At 40.8% G+C, this 16247-nt stretch overlaps 1 protein-coding gene across 1 annotated transcript; it reads left to right on the top strand.

The window, feature by feature from the left end:
- Window positions 1-110: 110 nt before the first annotated feature.
- On the top strand, window positions 111-14670 carry sae1 (SUMO1 activating enzyme subunit 1). The gene is made up of 9 exons (XM_037120499.1): window positions 111-326; window positions 792-903; window positions 1499-1672; window positions 6482-6627; window positions 6945-7044; window positions 7282-7387; window positions 11321-11465; window positions 12289-12358; window positions 14389-14670. Exons 1-9 carry the CDS (start codon window positions 226-228, stop codon window positions 14479-14481), a joined length of 1047 nt encoding a protein of 348 aa, XP_036976394.1. The 5' UTR covers window positions 111-225; the 3' UTR covers window positions 14482-14670.
- The last annotated feature ends 1577 nt before the right edge of the window (window positions 14671-16247 follow it).

The raw sequence follows: 16247 nt of genomic DNA, 5'->3' as shown, positions 1-16247 counted from the left end.
TTAAAAACTTCAATAAACAAATACGGAAATAAAAACGAAAGCATCCCAAAAGACACAAAAAAGATTAAATAAAATTGCGTGAAAAGACGTCCATTGTTTCTTTATCTGACGTCATCACCCTGCGCCCATTCAGCGGGACCGTCGCGGCATTTGAAACATTTTACATCTGTAGCACCCTAAAAAAAACACTTTACGCCGCTTATACCGCCTGTACAGTGATCTGAAATGATCGATATGATTGAGAAAGAGGACCCGATCATCAGTGAGGAGGAGGCGGCACAGTATGACCGCCAGATCCGATTGTGGGGGCTGGATGCCCAAAAGAGGTCAGTTAGCTTAGTTAGCCTGGCAGGCTAATCGGTGCAGCGGAAGAAATGAGTTGTCGCACTCTTGCTGCACCGGTTTGACCAAACTGTTTCATTTAACACGGTTTTTTAAGATTTGCGAACAGTTGGGATTTGGTTTTTATAAGAGTATGTCATGTGGGGAGTTTTCACTTAGAATACTGAGATTCATACTTGTGTAGGTCGACATCTTTTCATTATCTACACTTGTGAAATACACAAATCCTCTAATTGGACTTTCATTTCAGTCAAAGTCTGTTTAATCTTACAATTCAGACCTTATTGTTGCATGACGTCGTGTATTATTTTGGTTTACCTGTATATTGTTGCTGATCACATTTCAGTGTTTACCCTGTATAAGTATCTCTACAGCAAAGTCTTTTTTCATTGAGGTCTGTAGTTCAAACAAAGGCTAATAAGATAATTAGTCTGCATTTTGTTTTACAGGTTGCGAGGGTCCCGTGTGCTCCTGGCAGGTTTAGGGGGTCTTGGGGCAGAGGTGGCCAAGAACCTCATCCTGGCTGGAGTTAAAGGACTCACTTTGCTGGATCATGAACAGGTACACACACTAAAACTGTGCACACAACCATGATCAGAGCCTCCAGTTCCTCTCCTCATCAGTGCACACTGTCACCTACAGAGTGAGCTTTGGCTTCAGTTGAAGTCTAAAAGTCTTTGTTCTTAGTTACCAACTGAACATCTGCTTGATTCATTCATAACCTATCTATATATTGGTATATGGTTGATAGCTTCATGAGGCAACTTCAGTCTTTGCAGTACTGTGTATGTCCACTAGATGGTACCTTTGGCAAAGTAATAGTCTTCAATGTTTTTTACTACATGTCAATCGTGAGGAAACAAACCAGCTGTTTTGTATTGATGTGCATCATGATAGCATTACAGCAGTGTGTTTCTCATTTAATTATCAAGTGAAATGTTGATGTTTTGCCTTCTGTGGCTTTGTGTGATTGCATAATTGATATCGGAACACATAATTTGGGGAGAAAAGTCCCCTGGATACACTGTGTGAATTATGTTTGGTTTTATCTGCATGTTCTGTGTAAGGAACTCTGAAAAAAACCCTAAAGAAAACCTTGTTACATGTGAAGCTCAATCCTCCCCCTGCTTTACATTCCCTCTCTGTCTCGTGCCAGGTGTCAGAGGAGTCATGTCGAGCTCAGTTCCTGGTTCCGGTGACAGCTCAGGGTCAGAATCGAGCCCAGGCGTCTCTGGAGCGAGCGCAGAACCTCAACCCAATGGTGGAGGTCCACGCTGACTCAACGAGAGTCGAAGACAAACCAGATGACTTCTTCCTGCAATTTGATGCGGTGAGTGATTTAAAAGTTTATTCAAGACAAACTTATTCAAACACAGCATGAATAAATAAGCATTTTGAGAGGGAAGCTGAATGATTTGACCTGAATGTACAGCAAATGTAGCTGTTATTGCAGTCAGATGTTGAAACTTATTTAAGGAAGTGAAAATGTTTGGCAGTGATGTACTTTCTCACGTTCCTGCATTCATGTTTGACACTGTTGGGATGTTTTTAAAATTCTTGTTGACTGCTGTCCAAATGTAGGTCACGTGATGTCATTTGGAGGTTTAATCTGGTTACTTTACAGTGTTTCCTTTCTGAGTGAAACAAGATTGAGCGCTGACATTACCAGTCTGACCACTAGATGTCGCTTGTAACCTGTATCATGAATCCAAAGTTCTTGTTTTATCTCTGTGGGGACCAAAGCACCTGCTTTAAGTTGAAGTCCTGCAGTGATGGTATGAGCTTAGATTTAAAGTTCAGTCAGTAGTAAGGGATGTTTTTTTTTTTCATGTCTCTTCTGACTGGTTTTGTGATGTGACTTTCCTGTTAATTCTATAACAAGGACATGTCTGTTTTTGCCTCATATGGTTGTGTATGGTTCTCAGCAGTGTGGAGCGGGTGGAGGATGGTACTGTTTGTACATTCATTTGACCATGTTCTTGTTCCAGCTTCTTAGATGTGAGGATTTGCTGCTTTTCTTTGTCATCTATGACAGTAAATGAATAGTTCTTGGGTTTGGGTCTGTTGGTTGGATGAAAGAAGCTTTTGGAAGATGTCACTTTGGACTCTGGGAAAATATGATACACATGGTTTGGCGTTCTTTAAGATTTTATAGACTAAATAATTGATTGATTGATTAGGCATGAGAATAAGGGTCAGAGCAATTAATGATGAAAATGATTGTTGTGGTCCTCCTACAAAGATTAGCATTTAGACATTGATTTGTTTTCTTGTGCTCTTCTGTATTTTAGGACATTAACTCTGACACTGATTAAGGAAGGTTAAAGTGACGTCTTTCATCTTTGATTAATTATAAACTGACATCTAGGGCCGGGCTATTTGACCTAAAAATTATATATCTCAGTATTTTGAGATCTCCTGTATAGCACTAAATGCATGGACTGGGTGACAAAATCAAATATGACAATATTTTCGACCAATATTCTAGGGAGACTGTTACTACTCTGTCAAGATATTAACAAATGAGACTTTTGTTAATCATAGGTAATGTGGATATAATGACTATGGGGGTATTAGAACAAGTACAACGGTCTGGTTTATATCACTTTACAGCCACATCATGATATAACGATGTCCATCATCTAAGACTATATATAGTGATGTATAATGATAAATATTTAATGGAAATGTATTTCCCAGCCCTCCTTATATCTATACTGGCTGAACATTGGGATATATAGCAGTTACATTGTCCTCCTGCACTGTTCAAAAACTGAGGGATCGTACAGACGAAAGACTGTGTTCTCTACACTGTTCACCCTTAAACACTGTTAAAGTTAAAGATTAACTTTAAGGGTGTCATTATTGTATTTCAAATTCAGTGTGCTTCAGTATCCCGTGCTGTGTAAATGAGATTTTATTGCATCATAACTCAGACTCTGGTTGCAAGACCTTCATGGATTTTCTGATTGTTTGACCTGATCCAGGTGAAATTTCAAGTTCACAAAGTTATTTTCCTCACATATTAGATAGTTTAAAGAAAAGATGAGAGTTTTGACTTCCTGTTGTGGAGGGTAAATCCCTGTGGCAATGTCAGCAAGTGAAATTCTATTCATATAGAGGCTTTAACAGTCTGAATGACATTACAGGAAAAAAGTTGAAGACACCTCACACACACAGGATTTGTGCCTACATTTTAAAGTTCGAATGGTGTTCCTAGGTCAATGTATGCCAGAGCAGGAGATGTTTGAAAAACGTTGAAGATAGTCTGTACTTAATTAGTACAATACACTATAACAAATATTCTGATTGTGTTTTTGTTTTAAAGACAGTAGATATGGTTACTGTAGTTTAAGCATTAAAAGGATGATCATTTAATTTCTTTTAGGAAAGATGATGTAAGTTCCTTCAGCATGTAGTGTTAATTTCCGCAGGCAGCTATACACACGGGCTGAAACTCATTTCTGCTCACTGCTGAAGGCAGGAATGTATTTGAACGCCATCACAGGAAAAACAGATTTCTTTTCCTCCCGTTGTGTCTGAATATACGGCAGTCTTCCTCCCTCTGGGGGAGCCAAGTGAGGGTCAGGAGGAGGGAGAGTGACATGGGAGGAAGACGGAGGAGGATGGAAGTAGGACAGAGTGAAGTGAGGACGGGATGAGCTAGATGTTAGTAGGACAGAGGGAGGGAGGGTGAGAGGCGGGACAATTTAAAAAGCCTGAGATAAATTTGAAAAAAAAAAATGGGAAAACAGAAGGGGGTCTCTTTATCTTCTCACTGTGTCTGCTGTAAACCACTCGTCGCTTTCATCTGCTTCCACCAACGTATGTGTGTGTGGCTCAGCGGGAAGATGGAGGGTGATTAAAGTGGAGCGGCTACAGCGTGGTCACAGTTTTCATATGAAAGGCCTAATTACTGAGAGCTGGATACAATAGAAAAACACAGACTGTCCATCTGGGTGCCTGCAGAGTACAGCTAACTGGCTACTGATACTCTCACTCACTCTCTTTGTATAACACAGTAGTTTTTCTTTTTTTTCTGCAATAGTTAATTTTAGATTCATGCAAGAAGGAAGAAAAAAACCCCACATAGTAATAACATCATGACCAGCCAGCAAATGTGCAACTTTGTCTGTTTCTCACAGAGTCAAAGCTCCTGAAAACTTCTCCTCTGTCCTTAGTATTCCTCCATGGTGTTTGTTTTTTGTGACTGCATTTGCAACTTTAAATCTGAGTCAAAACACTATCTTTATCATCATATTTATTACTGTCTTTAGATTGAGAAACTATGACTGGAAGATTGGTATACGCCTGCACGGTATGAGGAGGGTGGTGATGAAACTGACGATATCACTTACGGTAAATAAACAAATATTTAGGTGCCCATATCAGCTCCTCTCTCTCATGCAAGCTAACCTTGCAGTCAGCACCAAACTGATATCAATTAATCTGATGGCAGCTGCAGCTGACATTCAGCTGCAGCTTCATCTGATTATCCACCTGTTGTGAATACATGACCTGTGTATCCAGGGCTCCATCTGATAGGTCAGGCGTTCGCATGCAGTGTGTAAATACAAGTAAAATTAGTTATTTTCCTTCACACATTTCATCATCACACACTGATGACAGATGACCAGCGTTGTTCTTTTTTTAAATATATGTTTATATGTTTCTGATACTCTAATTACTCTGTGGGTCAGTTAATGCTTGTTAATCGTTGCCAGGAAGGAAAAAGATGAAGGTTTTGGACTGATGTCTCCACCAGCCTGTAAAAGTAGCTCCCTGTTGGTACATTTTTTTTAGGTTGTTGCACTTTGTGTAAGATATAAAATAAGAATATTTTGTTATAGTTCCACATGTGGAGGTCCAACGCTGCAGCCTGTTGTAGGTCCATACATGTATCCTCTCTGGTATGACTGGTCCTTGTCTCTGGTCCGTGTGCTGCTGTGTGGGACTGTGATGCCTGAGATGCAGCGTCGGTCTTATCAGTGAGCTGAGGGTGTTTTGGGTGTGCTGGACTGGGTCAGCAGGATAAGGTGGACCCAGCCCACAGCACAGTTGTTTACAGTCAGGCATCAGTCCACCCTGGTTTGATCATGGTACACTGTGTACAAACTCATGGTACAGAGTGGTTCTCTGTCGCTGTGTCGGCTGTATCCATGTTTGGTCTTTTACTCAGGGAGGTGAACTTTCCCCAGTTGCTGCTGTGTTTTTGCTGCTACAGTAGGTGTGTCTCAGTCTGTTTGGCAGATGACCAGATACTGATCACAGCTTCTTTGTTGTTCTTAGCATTGAGAGGGTGGAAACTCACTGATGATTTTCTTTTGCAAGGGATTGAAGCCAGTTTTCAGAAGTGAGCTATGTCTGTCTGTCCCTTAGGGAGTTAACATAAGTGAACAGCAATATCATTTGTTATTTTCTGTTACTGTGAGCAGTTTTAGGGTTATGCTAATAGAAATGGAAATGAGCAAATAAATAACCACACAACAACAAAATGTCATGTGTATTAGAGGATGTGAAGGTGATCAACAGAGAAACACAGTGGGAGTTCAGTTTCATACATTTAGATTTCAGAGATAAACGGTGCTGAGAAGTGGAGAAAATGCTCTTGCAGTGAAGAAGCAACAGGACACGTTAACAGGAAGTTACTCATCTCTTCACAAACCCTGATGCCGCTGTAAAATATTTGCAGAAACAAACACGACAAGATTTTCGCCAAACACGATGTCCTTCCCTTTTCTAAAACAAATGCGGCGCTTGAGTCGTTCTGTTGGAGCTGTTTGACTCACAACTGTTAAGTTTTGAACTTATATTAAATCCAAACGTTTTTAGCAATACATAGATGATATGTGGACAGAGAAACGTAAATGTTTAAACTGCAAATACTTACATGTGTGATGGAGTAAATGCTACGTTTACTTCCGAAACAGGCAGCAAATTTGGAAGGAATGTTTACCCTCTTGAGTCTGATTAAATGTAACAACATGGTCAATAAGCACTGATGAATAATTTCTTTGTCGTCATTAACTGCTGTTAACTTTTCGCCCCTAACGTCCAGGCTCTAGTCCTTGAAGCGTTGGCGGCTGATCAGGACGACGCTCTGACCAGCCTCTCACTGGGCGTGTTTCTTCTCCCTCAGGTGTGTCTGACCGGCTGCTCCAGAGACCTGATGGTGCGGGTGGACCAGCTCTGTTCTCAGCGCAACATCAAAGTCTTCTGCGGGGATATCTACGGTTACTATGGTTACATGTTCTCCAACCTCGGGAAGGAGCACAACTACGTTGAGTGAGTGTGGGCAGAAGTTTGAAGTGTGTGTGTTTGTGTGTGTGTGAAGCTTCAACGTTTTTGACTTTCACAATAAAATGTCAGATATCACAGTTATGTTTTCAGAAAATGTAAGTATCAGTTCTCATTTTCTGCAGTATTGACACGTCGGTGTGATATTTAATGCTTCATCTTTCATTTCTAGTAGGCAGTTAATGTACAGTATGTTCTGTACACAGCAGCACAAAACTTTTGTTTGTGAGCTTGATTTCTAATGTAATATTGACTGCTCAGTTTCCTGATGATGTAGGAAATCTTTCTCTTCACTCTCATTTCAGGGAGAAACCTAAACTGGTTAAACCAACTGAAAATTCTACTGACGGTCCTGAAGCGAAGAAAGCCAAAGTGGACCCCAACGAGACCACCATGGTGAAGAAGGTACGTGGATTCTGCTGGTCAACCTGACGTGAAGAACCGTCACATAAGAGCCACATAGATGAAAATTAACAGTTTGAATGGTGAATAACATTTTCTAAAAGGTACCTCCAGTCTAAGTTTTAAGTCCAAAGGAGTGGATCATTTTAAGAAGATTATACAAAACAGAAAAACACTTTAAATCATCTTTGATTTCGACGGTTCACCACTTGTTGACATTAGTGTGTCTTTTTTAATCAGACGGCCAGTTTCTGCACTCTGAAGGAGGCTCTGGAGGTCGACTGGACGACTGAGAAGGCAAAAGCCGCAATGAAGCGAACTCCAGTGGACTACTTCCTGCTTCACGGTACTTCAGAGTCGTTTCACTGCACATTGTTTCTAAAGTAGAAAAGCTTTCCGGGCATCAGGTTCAAGATGTGAAATTAGTTTTTTTCTTCTGTGTTTTATGTCACTGCAAATTTAAAACCTGTGGTGTTTTTTTGTTTGCATTTTCAGCACCGGCAACTGCTGATAGGCAGGGTCCTATTTGCATTTTAACCAATACATTGATTATGTGAAAATAATAGATAATGATGATGATGAGAAGATTTCAACAGCTGTAGCCACAGAATGTTGATTTTCTAGATTGTTAATTGTTTAAAATTGTTTGGGTCTTTAGGGTTGATATTATTGCACTTGAGGTGAAATTGTCTTAAATCTGACCATTATATGCATTTATTAGTAAAACTGATTTTGCTTTTCAAACGACGATCCGTTAAACAGCTGGCAGAGTGTGCGAGGGCTCTTCTGACATTTCTGTGTGGGAGGCGAGACAGACACAAAATTTTCCGTTCGATCAAATACGACAAAGAATCCTGAAAGGTCTAAAAACGTTTAGAAATTTGAAACTGAAAATGCGTAGGATCGCTGCAGCGAGACTGAAACATTTGCCATGAACATGCAAAGTCACCGCTTCTGATTTAGCTGGTGAAATATCACTGCACGTGCACGGAAAATAATTTCCTTGAAGTTCGTTAAAATTAATTGCAGAGCAGTTGTTTCATCCGCTTGTGAATGGATGACGGCGGGATCTGAAAAGAAGAGAAACTACAAAAACAAATCAAATTTAGCTTCTTCTCAGTTCAGCCTGCACTTTGATTAAAAAACATTGTTACACTGAGTTGCACCTGAGTAATCTCAAATGACCTGTGACCTGCTGAGGAACCAGCAACCCAAAGGAACTTTTTGAGCTTTTGGTTAAATGTGAAATACGCCTTCCTGTTTTTCTAGGTTATTTACAGTGTCTGATGACCCCCCTTGAAGAGTTGTTATTGTCCCTCCTGTCACCTGCCCTGCACCACACTGCATGCTAGTTTCCATCACAGGCTGTCCATGGCCAGTCATGTGCACTGAGCGTAGAATAGAGAACAGCCCGACACCTACTCTGCATGACAACAAGCATAAGAACAGGAAATCACCACAAAACAGTTGCACACTGTTTTCTGTATGTAAATTTAATAATAATGAAAATTACATTTCGCAGGATGCAAAGGTCATAAACAGGAAACAATGCAGTTCTACCGGATTATATCACATTTAAAAGTGGATCTAACAAAAACAACAGTACTTGACTACACCTTGTTAGAAGTTACGAGGATCTTCCCATGAAATTAGAGTAAACACACTACAAGTAGATGTTTTTAAGCTCCGAGGCAGTTTACTGTACATCCAAAAACAGACATGAGAGCAGATTGAAAAGTCATATTTTGCAGCTTTATTCATCCCGTCTGAGGTCTTGGGAGGCATGTTGCAAGCTGCAGGCTTTAACTCTCCGCTGACCCTCCCTGCCAATAGAGAAGCCATTATATTTTACAAATTTAGAGATGGCTAGTCAGGAAATCATGCGTATTTTCTGTCAAATATACGGACAATCGCAACCAGACCTTCATCAACCGTGTTCGTTCATCATGTGGTAAACAGTTTGTTATTGAGTCGAGGAGGGAGATCACAAACCTGGTTGTTGTTGATGACGGTGTTTAATGTTTGAAGAGCTTTAAAATAGATTTATTTTTAGAGAAAAGGTCAATGGCCAAAAAAAACCAAAGAACAGAGGTGTCAGAAACTGAGCTGATGTCTGGCAGGTCACCCACACATCCAGGTGTTGTCATGTGACATAAATTTGTTTACTAAACAGCAAACCTGCGTCTTGTCGCTCATCATATGAACATTTCGGAACATCTCGTTTATTTTATTTTAGGTTCATGGTTCACACCCTCTGTGACCTTTAGTCTAATATCCCTCCACTCTGAAACCCACGAGTCCTCTGCAGCCTCGCCCTGTTTGCTGCATTTCAGCCCATTTCTGTGTGGAAACACCGCCTAGTTGTTTTTTTGATATAATACATTTGAGACAGGAGGCAGTGTTATTATCCTGCGTTGTTTCTATAATTGGAGCCAGCGGTTGTTGTTTTGGGCGACCGATGAGGAAGTGGCTCTTCCTCTGTTACGACTGCTTCCTGTCTCACTAGGAACAGTCAGCTAATCTGAACCGCATGTGGATGTTTTTGTCATTGTTTAGATTATTTTCTTTATTCTGTTGGCAGACTGACAAGATGATCAGCAAAAGAAAATATGACCATGTGCGTAAATATTTGGACAAAGCAGAAACTGAGGACAGTTCTTGTGAATCACAGAATATAGTAAGAATAACATTATCTGAAGAGGAAGCACTACAAGTGAAAACACGTCTCTGTGGAAAGAAAACATCATTCATTTTAAACATTTAACTCTAATATGTCAACATGTCATCAAAATATATGTGTCTTTTTTTTTAGATGAGATAATAGGCCATATTTAAACATACATTTTATGAAAACATGCTTTACAGAAAATAATCTCTTGACGTAATAATCAATTTAAGAAGTTTCGTGTGCTGTAATTCAGCCTACAACCCTCCATCACTCCGCCGGCTGAGGAAAAACAATTCGTAGCCAGCTGCTCTCATTGAATCAAACTCAAACACTGGTTGACTGTATACTGCTGCTAGCTGGCAAACATCAGCTAGCTGCGAGCTAACATAAAGAGTGACCTGTAGTCATGTTATACTGCGTTTGTGTTTCATTGCATTAAAGAAATATCCTGCGCCTGAACTTCTCACAAGACGTCAGACACAAACGATGCAGGGTTTCACAATTTAGATTTAAATCGAAAATCGATCCAGCTTCGACACTTGAAATCAGATCCAGTATGGAGGATTTACACTCTCAGAGGGACGTCACGGTCTGTCCACCAGGAGATTTACATCTACGCTTTGCTGTGAAATAAAACAGTGAAATATTCTCCTGCCAGCTCTGCCAGATGAACTCTAACTGTGCAGATGTTGCATTAATATATGGAAAACAAAATGTCTGTTGACCTTCACACGCAGGTTTTGACTTAAAGGGCCATCTGAACTATTTCCCCTCCACTTTAATCTATTACGCATCACTACTAAATGTGTAGGTTGAGAGATGCTATCATTGTTCCATCCATGAGCACATTATTATATTCTGTTATGTAATTTCTGTTTCAGTTTTCCTGCCGTGCTGGTGCAGCGTGATGCCATTTCTCTTTAACTTTGTTTTAACAGAAGTTTGGCTGATAAAGGGCAGAGCTGAGGTGTGAGAATGATTCATCGGCTCGACGTACGAGTGTGTGTTTGCTGTGCCACGCTGGTGGAAATGGCCGTGGGAGGATTTGACTTCCTCATGTGGTTTTAAGTTAATGGACGAACAGGAAACACGGGGGCGACGTGTTGATGTGTGCGTCTGTGTAGTTGTCAGTTGCTGTCAGAGATATCGCTCATGACCAAATAAAGAGCGATCTTCAGATTTCTAATCCTCAGTGAGTCCTCGAGCCAACTCGTAGACACAGGAAGGAGGTTTTTTTTTTTCTCACTCTAATGTTTCCTCACTGAACATGTGCAGATGTTTGTGAGAGTCTTTGCATGCATGAGTCTGTGTGTGCACGCTGTTAATTTGATGTGGGGAAGCGTAGGCCAAATCGGATGAAATGGTGCAACCACATACCGACTTCATCCTGTTTCAAAGGCGCGGCAGTCAAACTGAGATGTTGTCTTTCCATGAGATGATAACTCGCCGTGGAAGTCTCTAGAAAGCGTGATGAAATTATAAATGGCAATAGTGCAATAGATTATACGGAAAAACTTGTTCCAGCTTTATAACCGCCATTCATTTCCTTCCCTTTATGTCTCTCCTGCTCTCCTTCCTTCTCTCTTCTCTGCCTTCCCTCCGTCTCCACAGTTCTGTTGAAGTTTCGTACAGACAAAGGCCGTGACCCCGACCCACAATCCTTTGCTGAAGACAGTCAGCTCCTGAAACAGATCCGTGATGACGTCCTGGATGCCTTGGCAGTGAGCAGTGACCTCCTGAGCGATGACTTCACGAGGTATAAAGCATCTTCACCTGTCAGGGGACTTTAATCTATACACATTAGATATTTAATGGACACTTCACTCAATTAAAACTTTACTGAGATGTGTTGGTAGCAAGACGCCCACGACCGACCCACACATATAGTTCTGATGATGGAGATGTAGACGACTCTAGCAGCTGCAGTGATGCTGCCTGCTGACAGCAGCATGTGTAGTTGGATTGATGAGGTTGGTCAGTGGTCCCCAGTACTGTGAATGGATGGAGATCTGAACATTATTCTTATTTTGCATCAGGCATTGGTTACAACAATAACAGAACAGATGATGGAGAAATGGATCCAAAAAAAAACCTATTGTGTAGTTCAGCTGCTGCAACAATAAACATCATTCGAGTTCCAGATGAAAAGCTTGCCTGCAGATCTTGTTGTCTGTCTGCTTGCCACTTTTTTCCTGATCTAAATGCAAATTTTCCATTCTCATATTTTAGATTGTTATGAAATTATGAACCTTATTCTCTCCCCCTAAAACAGCCTGAATTCACATCCGCACTGTGCAGCTCGAACAGCAAGAAACAGAGAAAGAATGGTGGTAATGAAGTCTGTGGAAGGGGGCGATGTGACTTTAATTAACCCAAACATCTGTGAATCCACCGTCAGTGAAAAGTTCAAGTCTGCCGCGGCAGAAACGGCGGCGTCACCCGACAGCACAACACATAAATCAGCTGGCAAACTAACAAAGCGCCAGACGGACATTTTTTGCTTTAGTGACTCTGGACTGTCACTTTCTCAGTTTCTCAGTTACTTCACATCACACTTTCCTTGTACTGTTTGTCCTCAGCTACTGCTTCTCTGAGATGTCTCCGGTGTGCGCCGTCGTGGGAGGCGTTCTGGGACAGGAAGTCGTCAAGGTGAGCATGTACACAAAACGGAGAAAGAAAGCATTTTAGACAACAAACTGTAAATGTAAACACTAAAATATGAACATCATTACTTGAGATACATCAGCTGTGATGTACGTTACAGTGTTCACTGAGCTGTAGTAAACGATGAAGACGGGAGGGAGTCAGTCAGCTGACAGGTGGCGGCTCAGCTGGTTTCTGGGTCGGCGTCAGAAACACGGCAGCGTCTTCTCTGTGCAGAAGTGATTTTCACTGTGACCACAGAGAAAGTCAGTGTGACGCTCTGGCAGCAAAAGGAGAAATGATTCATGGTCCTCCGGCTCAACAACATAATAAACTCATTGATATTACAACATAAAAGAACATAATGGGACCATTGGAGGGAAATCCAACGGAAGACATATGACTGAAACCGTTCCACTGACACACACAGTGTTCCCACAGATTCATGTCGAGTCTGACGGAGGCTGGATTTTTGGTGATATTGGAGAATTACAGTGGCAGATAATCCGTTCGTACACTTCGTCAAGTTTTGTCAATGATCCAAGAATAATTAATGTGACAGGATGTTTTACGGTTGAGCAATAAACGTTGCTGTCAAACATCGAGGGCTGAAAAATGTAATTCACATTTTCTCAAAGAGCAAGATGACGTCATCAATGTCTTGTTCTGTCCACAAATCCAGAAAAATTCAGTTCACTGTCATGGAGGAAGAAAGAAACCAGAAAATATTCACATTTAACAAGCTGGAATCAGAAAATCAGAGTTTGACACAGCCACGTTTTTCTGTAACTGAGCCGGACCGGAGGCGTTCTGTGTTGGGTCCGATCCCGACACAGTTAATGTGAAGCTGAAGCTGCGAGTTTGTGTTACCCTGTCCTGTCTTTGTTACCATGGTTACAGCCTGCCTGTTTACCCTGATGACAGACGTGTTGCGTAGTGTAGATATCTGTTAAAAAAAGGCCACTGACTGAAGAAATCGATTTAATTGTTGCAACCTTACAGAGATCAAAGTTGAGTTAGATAAATTGGTAAGTAAATTCAGAAATATGAACATCAGATAAGCTAAGTATGAATAATTAGCAAGTAATTGGATGCATCTCTCTTTAAAGTTTGGTGAAAATCAGGTCACTCAGAGACAGAACAACCACCCGTAACAGTTTTATTTTTAGTTTCATGCCTTTTGTTTTTTGTCAATTTCAGCAAAAAGACTTTATGATTATTTTGAAATATAAGTACTGAAGTCTTTCAGTTCAGTTTTGATGTCAAGCTCGATGTTTTATTTCCTCTGATAGGATTCACAGACGCAGTGCGTTATCTATGGTCCATTAAGACTCATCTCACATATAAAAACAGTCTCATTTTTTTAATGCAGACTGTCTCACACACACACACACACACACACACACACACACACACGCAATGTTTTCGCACTGCTGACCTGAATAAGACTTCAGTTACATCACTGAGCAGATCTGAGCTGTGTGACCTCAGGCTGAGGGAAACAAGAGTTCACATCGGGATAGGTTTGTGTCTGCGAGGGAGTGTGTGTGTCTGTTAGTGTGTGTGTCTGTTAGTGTGTGTGTGTGTGTGTGTGTGTGTGTGTGTGTGTGTGTGTGTATAGAGAGGGGTCTGACAGTTCAGGATCAGTCTGCATTATATTGGAACAAGGCCAACCTGCTGTCTCCATGAAGATGATGAAACCTTCTGCAACTGGCCGACTGAAGCCTCTCCGGGTGAATCTGACTGATTTCACTCACCTGATGGACAGAACCACTCAGAACTTTGGAGTGTGACAGAAGAGGCTGAATGAGTGTTTGTGTGGGTCTGTGTGTTGGATGTAAAATACAAAACTGGAGTTGAAATAGTTCATTCAGGTCATCCTGGTTGATTCTTTGAAACTTGGTCCTTTACAATTTTACCTTTCTAGAATGTTTTCGTGGTGTTAAATGATTTTCCTTGTTGACAGGTTACGTGAACATTTTCATTTTGTCGCATTATATTTTGTAGATTAACTTTCCTCTTGTGTTTCCCTTCAGGCTCTCTCCCAAAGAGACCCTCCACATCGGAACTTCTTCTTCTTCGATGGTCGTAAAGGCAACGGCGTGGTCGACTACTTTGGACCAAACTAAACACGACAGTTTTACACACAAAACAAGTCCAACAAACTTCTGTCTCTCTGTGAGTTTGTGTGATTATTTATATCAGTGTTTGCGTCACAATTCATAAAATTAATCTGTTGTTCCACTTCTGACCTGATCTCAAGAACATTGTCTGGGGTTTTTTTTACATTTCCTAATAAAACATTGTTTGATAAAAGATTCTGCTTCAGGTTTTGATTTATGTCGTCTGAAGTTTGTGTATCCGATGTCATCCAATCACATCCTAAACTTTCAAACTCTTAACAACAAACATGAGTCAAAATCATAACAATCAAATGCTTTAATTCAGTCAAGATGTTTAGCAGACACTTTGGACAACAAGGAAGTCTGTAAACATGAAAAGAAGTTCTGGGGAGTGCTGCACTTTTTCAAGAGCAACAGTGAAGTGTTGAAGTAAACAAGCAGATATCGCTCAAGGTCAGAGCCAACATGTCTCACTGTTCCTCTGATGTGAAGATGCTGAGAGGATCCTGGATTCAATGGGTTTGTTATTCACGTATTTTATTTATTTATTATTCATTCCTTCTTTTGTACCATGTAAACAAAGACACCATTATAAAAAAATACCTGAACTGTCATAAAAGTCAATCATTAATTCATCACACAGCTGTGAACACACACACTCAGTCACACACGTTTATGAAACAACAGTTTTTACAACCTTCGTTCACATGAAAAAGCATCTTTCTTTTTCTTATAGTAACTTTCAAAAGCTTCTTTGAACCTGCAACACAACCACCTTCTCAATCATGAGAATTTCAGAGAACAAACTGATGGCAGGGACTCCACGAGCCAGCAGCCGATCGATGTGCCAAAATAAAAATGAATGTGTACCACAGATAAACTCCGGCCGCTGCTGCTGCTGAATATAATCTTATTTGCCAAGAGCAGATGATAAGGAGAGTATAACTTAAAAGTTAATCAACAGGTGCCTCCCTAAAATTATGTAATGTAGAAAAATCTTCTGGAGGGGAACTTTAAAAGCCTTACTGGGAATATTTATGTTAAGATTCATTCTCAGCTGTGAACAACAAATCAGTGTTGTGTTATTTCCGTACAGTCAGAGTTTAAAGGAGGGAAAGGCAGCAGATCATGGTGCTCAGCACAGTGTTTGAATGCATTGTGACTGTATTTGGTAACAACTTCTCTCAGCCTGGCAGTGACTCATCAAACCAAACATGGCTGTAGGGTGTGAATGACACCGCCGGCAGAATAATAAGGGCGGGGACGCACATTCAAATTAAACCTCGGGACAAACTCAAAGCGTTTCCTATCTTCTCCATCCCAAATAAGGCAACAACAACAACAACAACAAAGCATCAGAGTCTCGTGGCTGACCTCAGCCCCTGCTGCGGTGGCTGGGTGAACCTGTTTTCAACCTGTCAGACCTGAGAAACCTGAGCAGCAGAGACGTTTCTGACTGTGGATGGAAAAAATGACACTCATTTTGGTTCAGTTTAACGTCTGCAAGGTGCCTAAAGCTGGCTGTCGCCTGCTGCAGAAGGAGATACTGAGAAATCATCCTGCTGCTCACCAGAAAGTTCAATTCACATCAAAATACACTGACTCGCCTTACTTTTTGTTTAGTTTTACCATCTAAGTAATCAGTTATTCAGTTACACTTAAAAATAAGCACATTTTACCTTTTGTTGCTGCTAATTGCTTGTTTATGATAAATGTTGAACCATGATGGACTGTCGGTTTAACGAGCTGGTGTTTAATTGTTTTAATTGACT

This window comes from Acanthopagrus latus, chromosome 2 (assembly GCF_904848185.1).
Source record: "Acanthopagrus latus isolate v.2019 chromosome 2, fAcaLat1.1, whole genome shotgun sequence".
Classification (NCBI taxonomy): Eukaryota; Metazoa; Chordata; class Actinopteri; order Spariformes; family Sparidae; genus Acanthopagrus; species Acanthopagrus latus.
Note: the sequence above shows the minus strand (reverse complement) of the source record. Positions and strands in the feature narration are given on the sequence as shown.

Bases quoted from the DNA above. Each gene is read 5' to 3' on its own strand.
- sae1 (XM_037120499.1), top strand. From the start codon at position 226: ATGATCGATATGATTGAGAAAGAGGACCCGATCATCAGTGAGGAGGAG. The intron at 1,673-6,481 runs GTGAGTGATTTA...CTTCTCCCTCAG, and splicing joins TCTTCCTGCAATTTGATGCG to GTGTGTCTGACCGGCTGCTC. The intron at 7,388-11,320 runs GTACTTCAGAGT...CCGTCTCCACAG, and splicing joins GGACTACTTCCTGCTTCACG to TTCTGTTGAAGTTTCGTACA.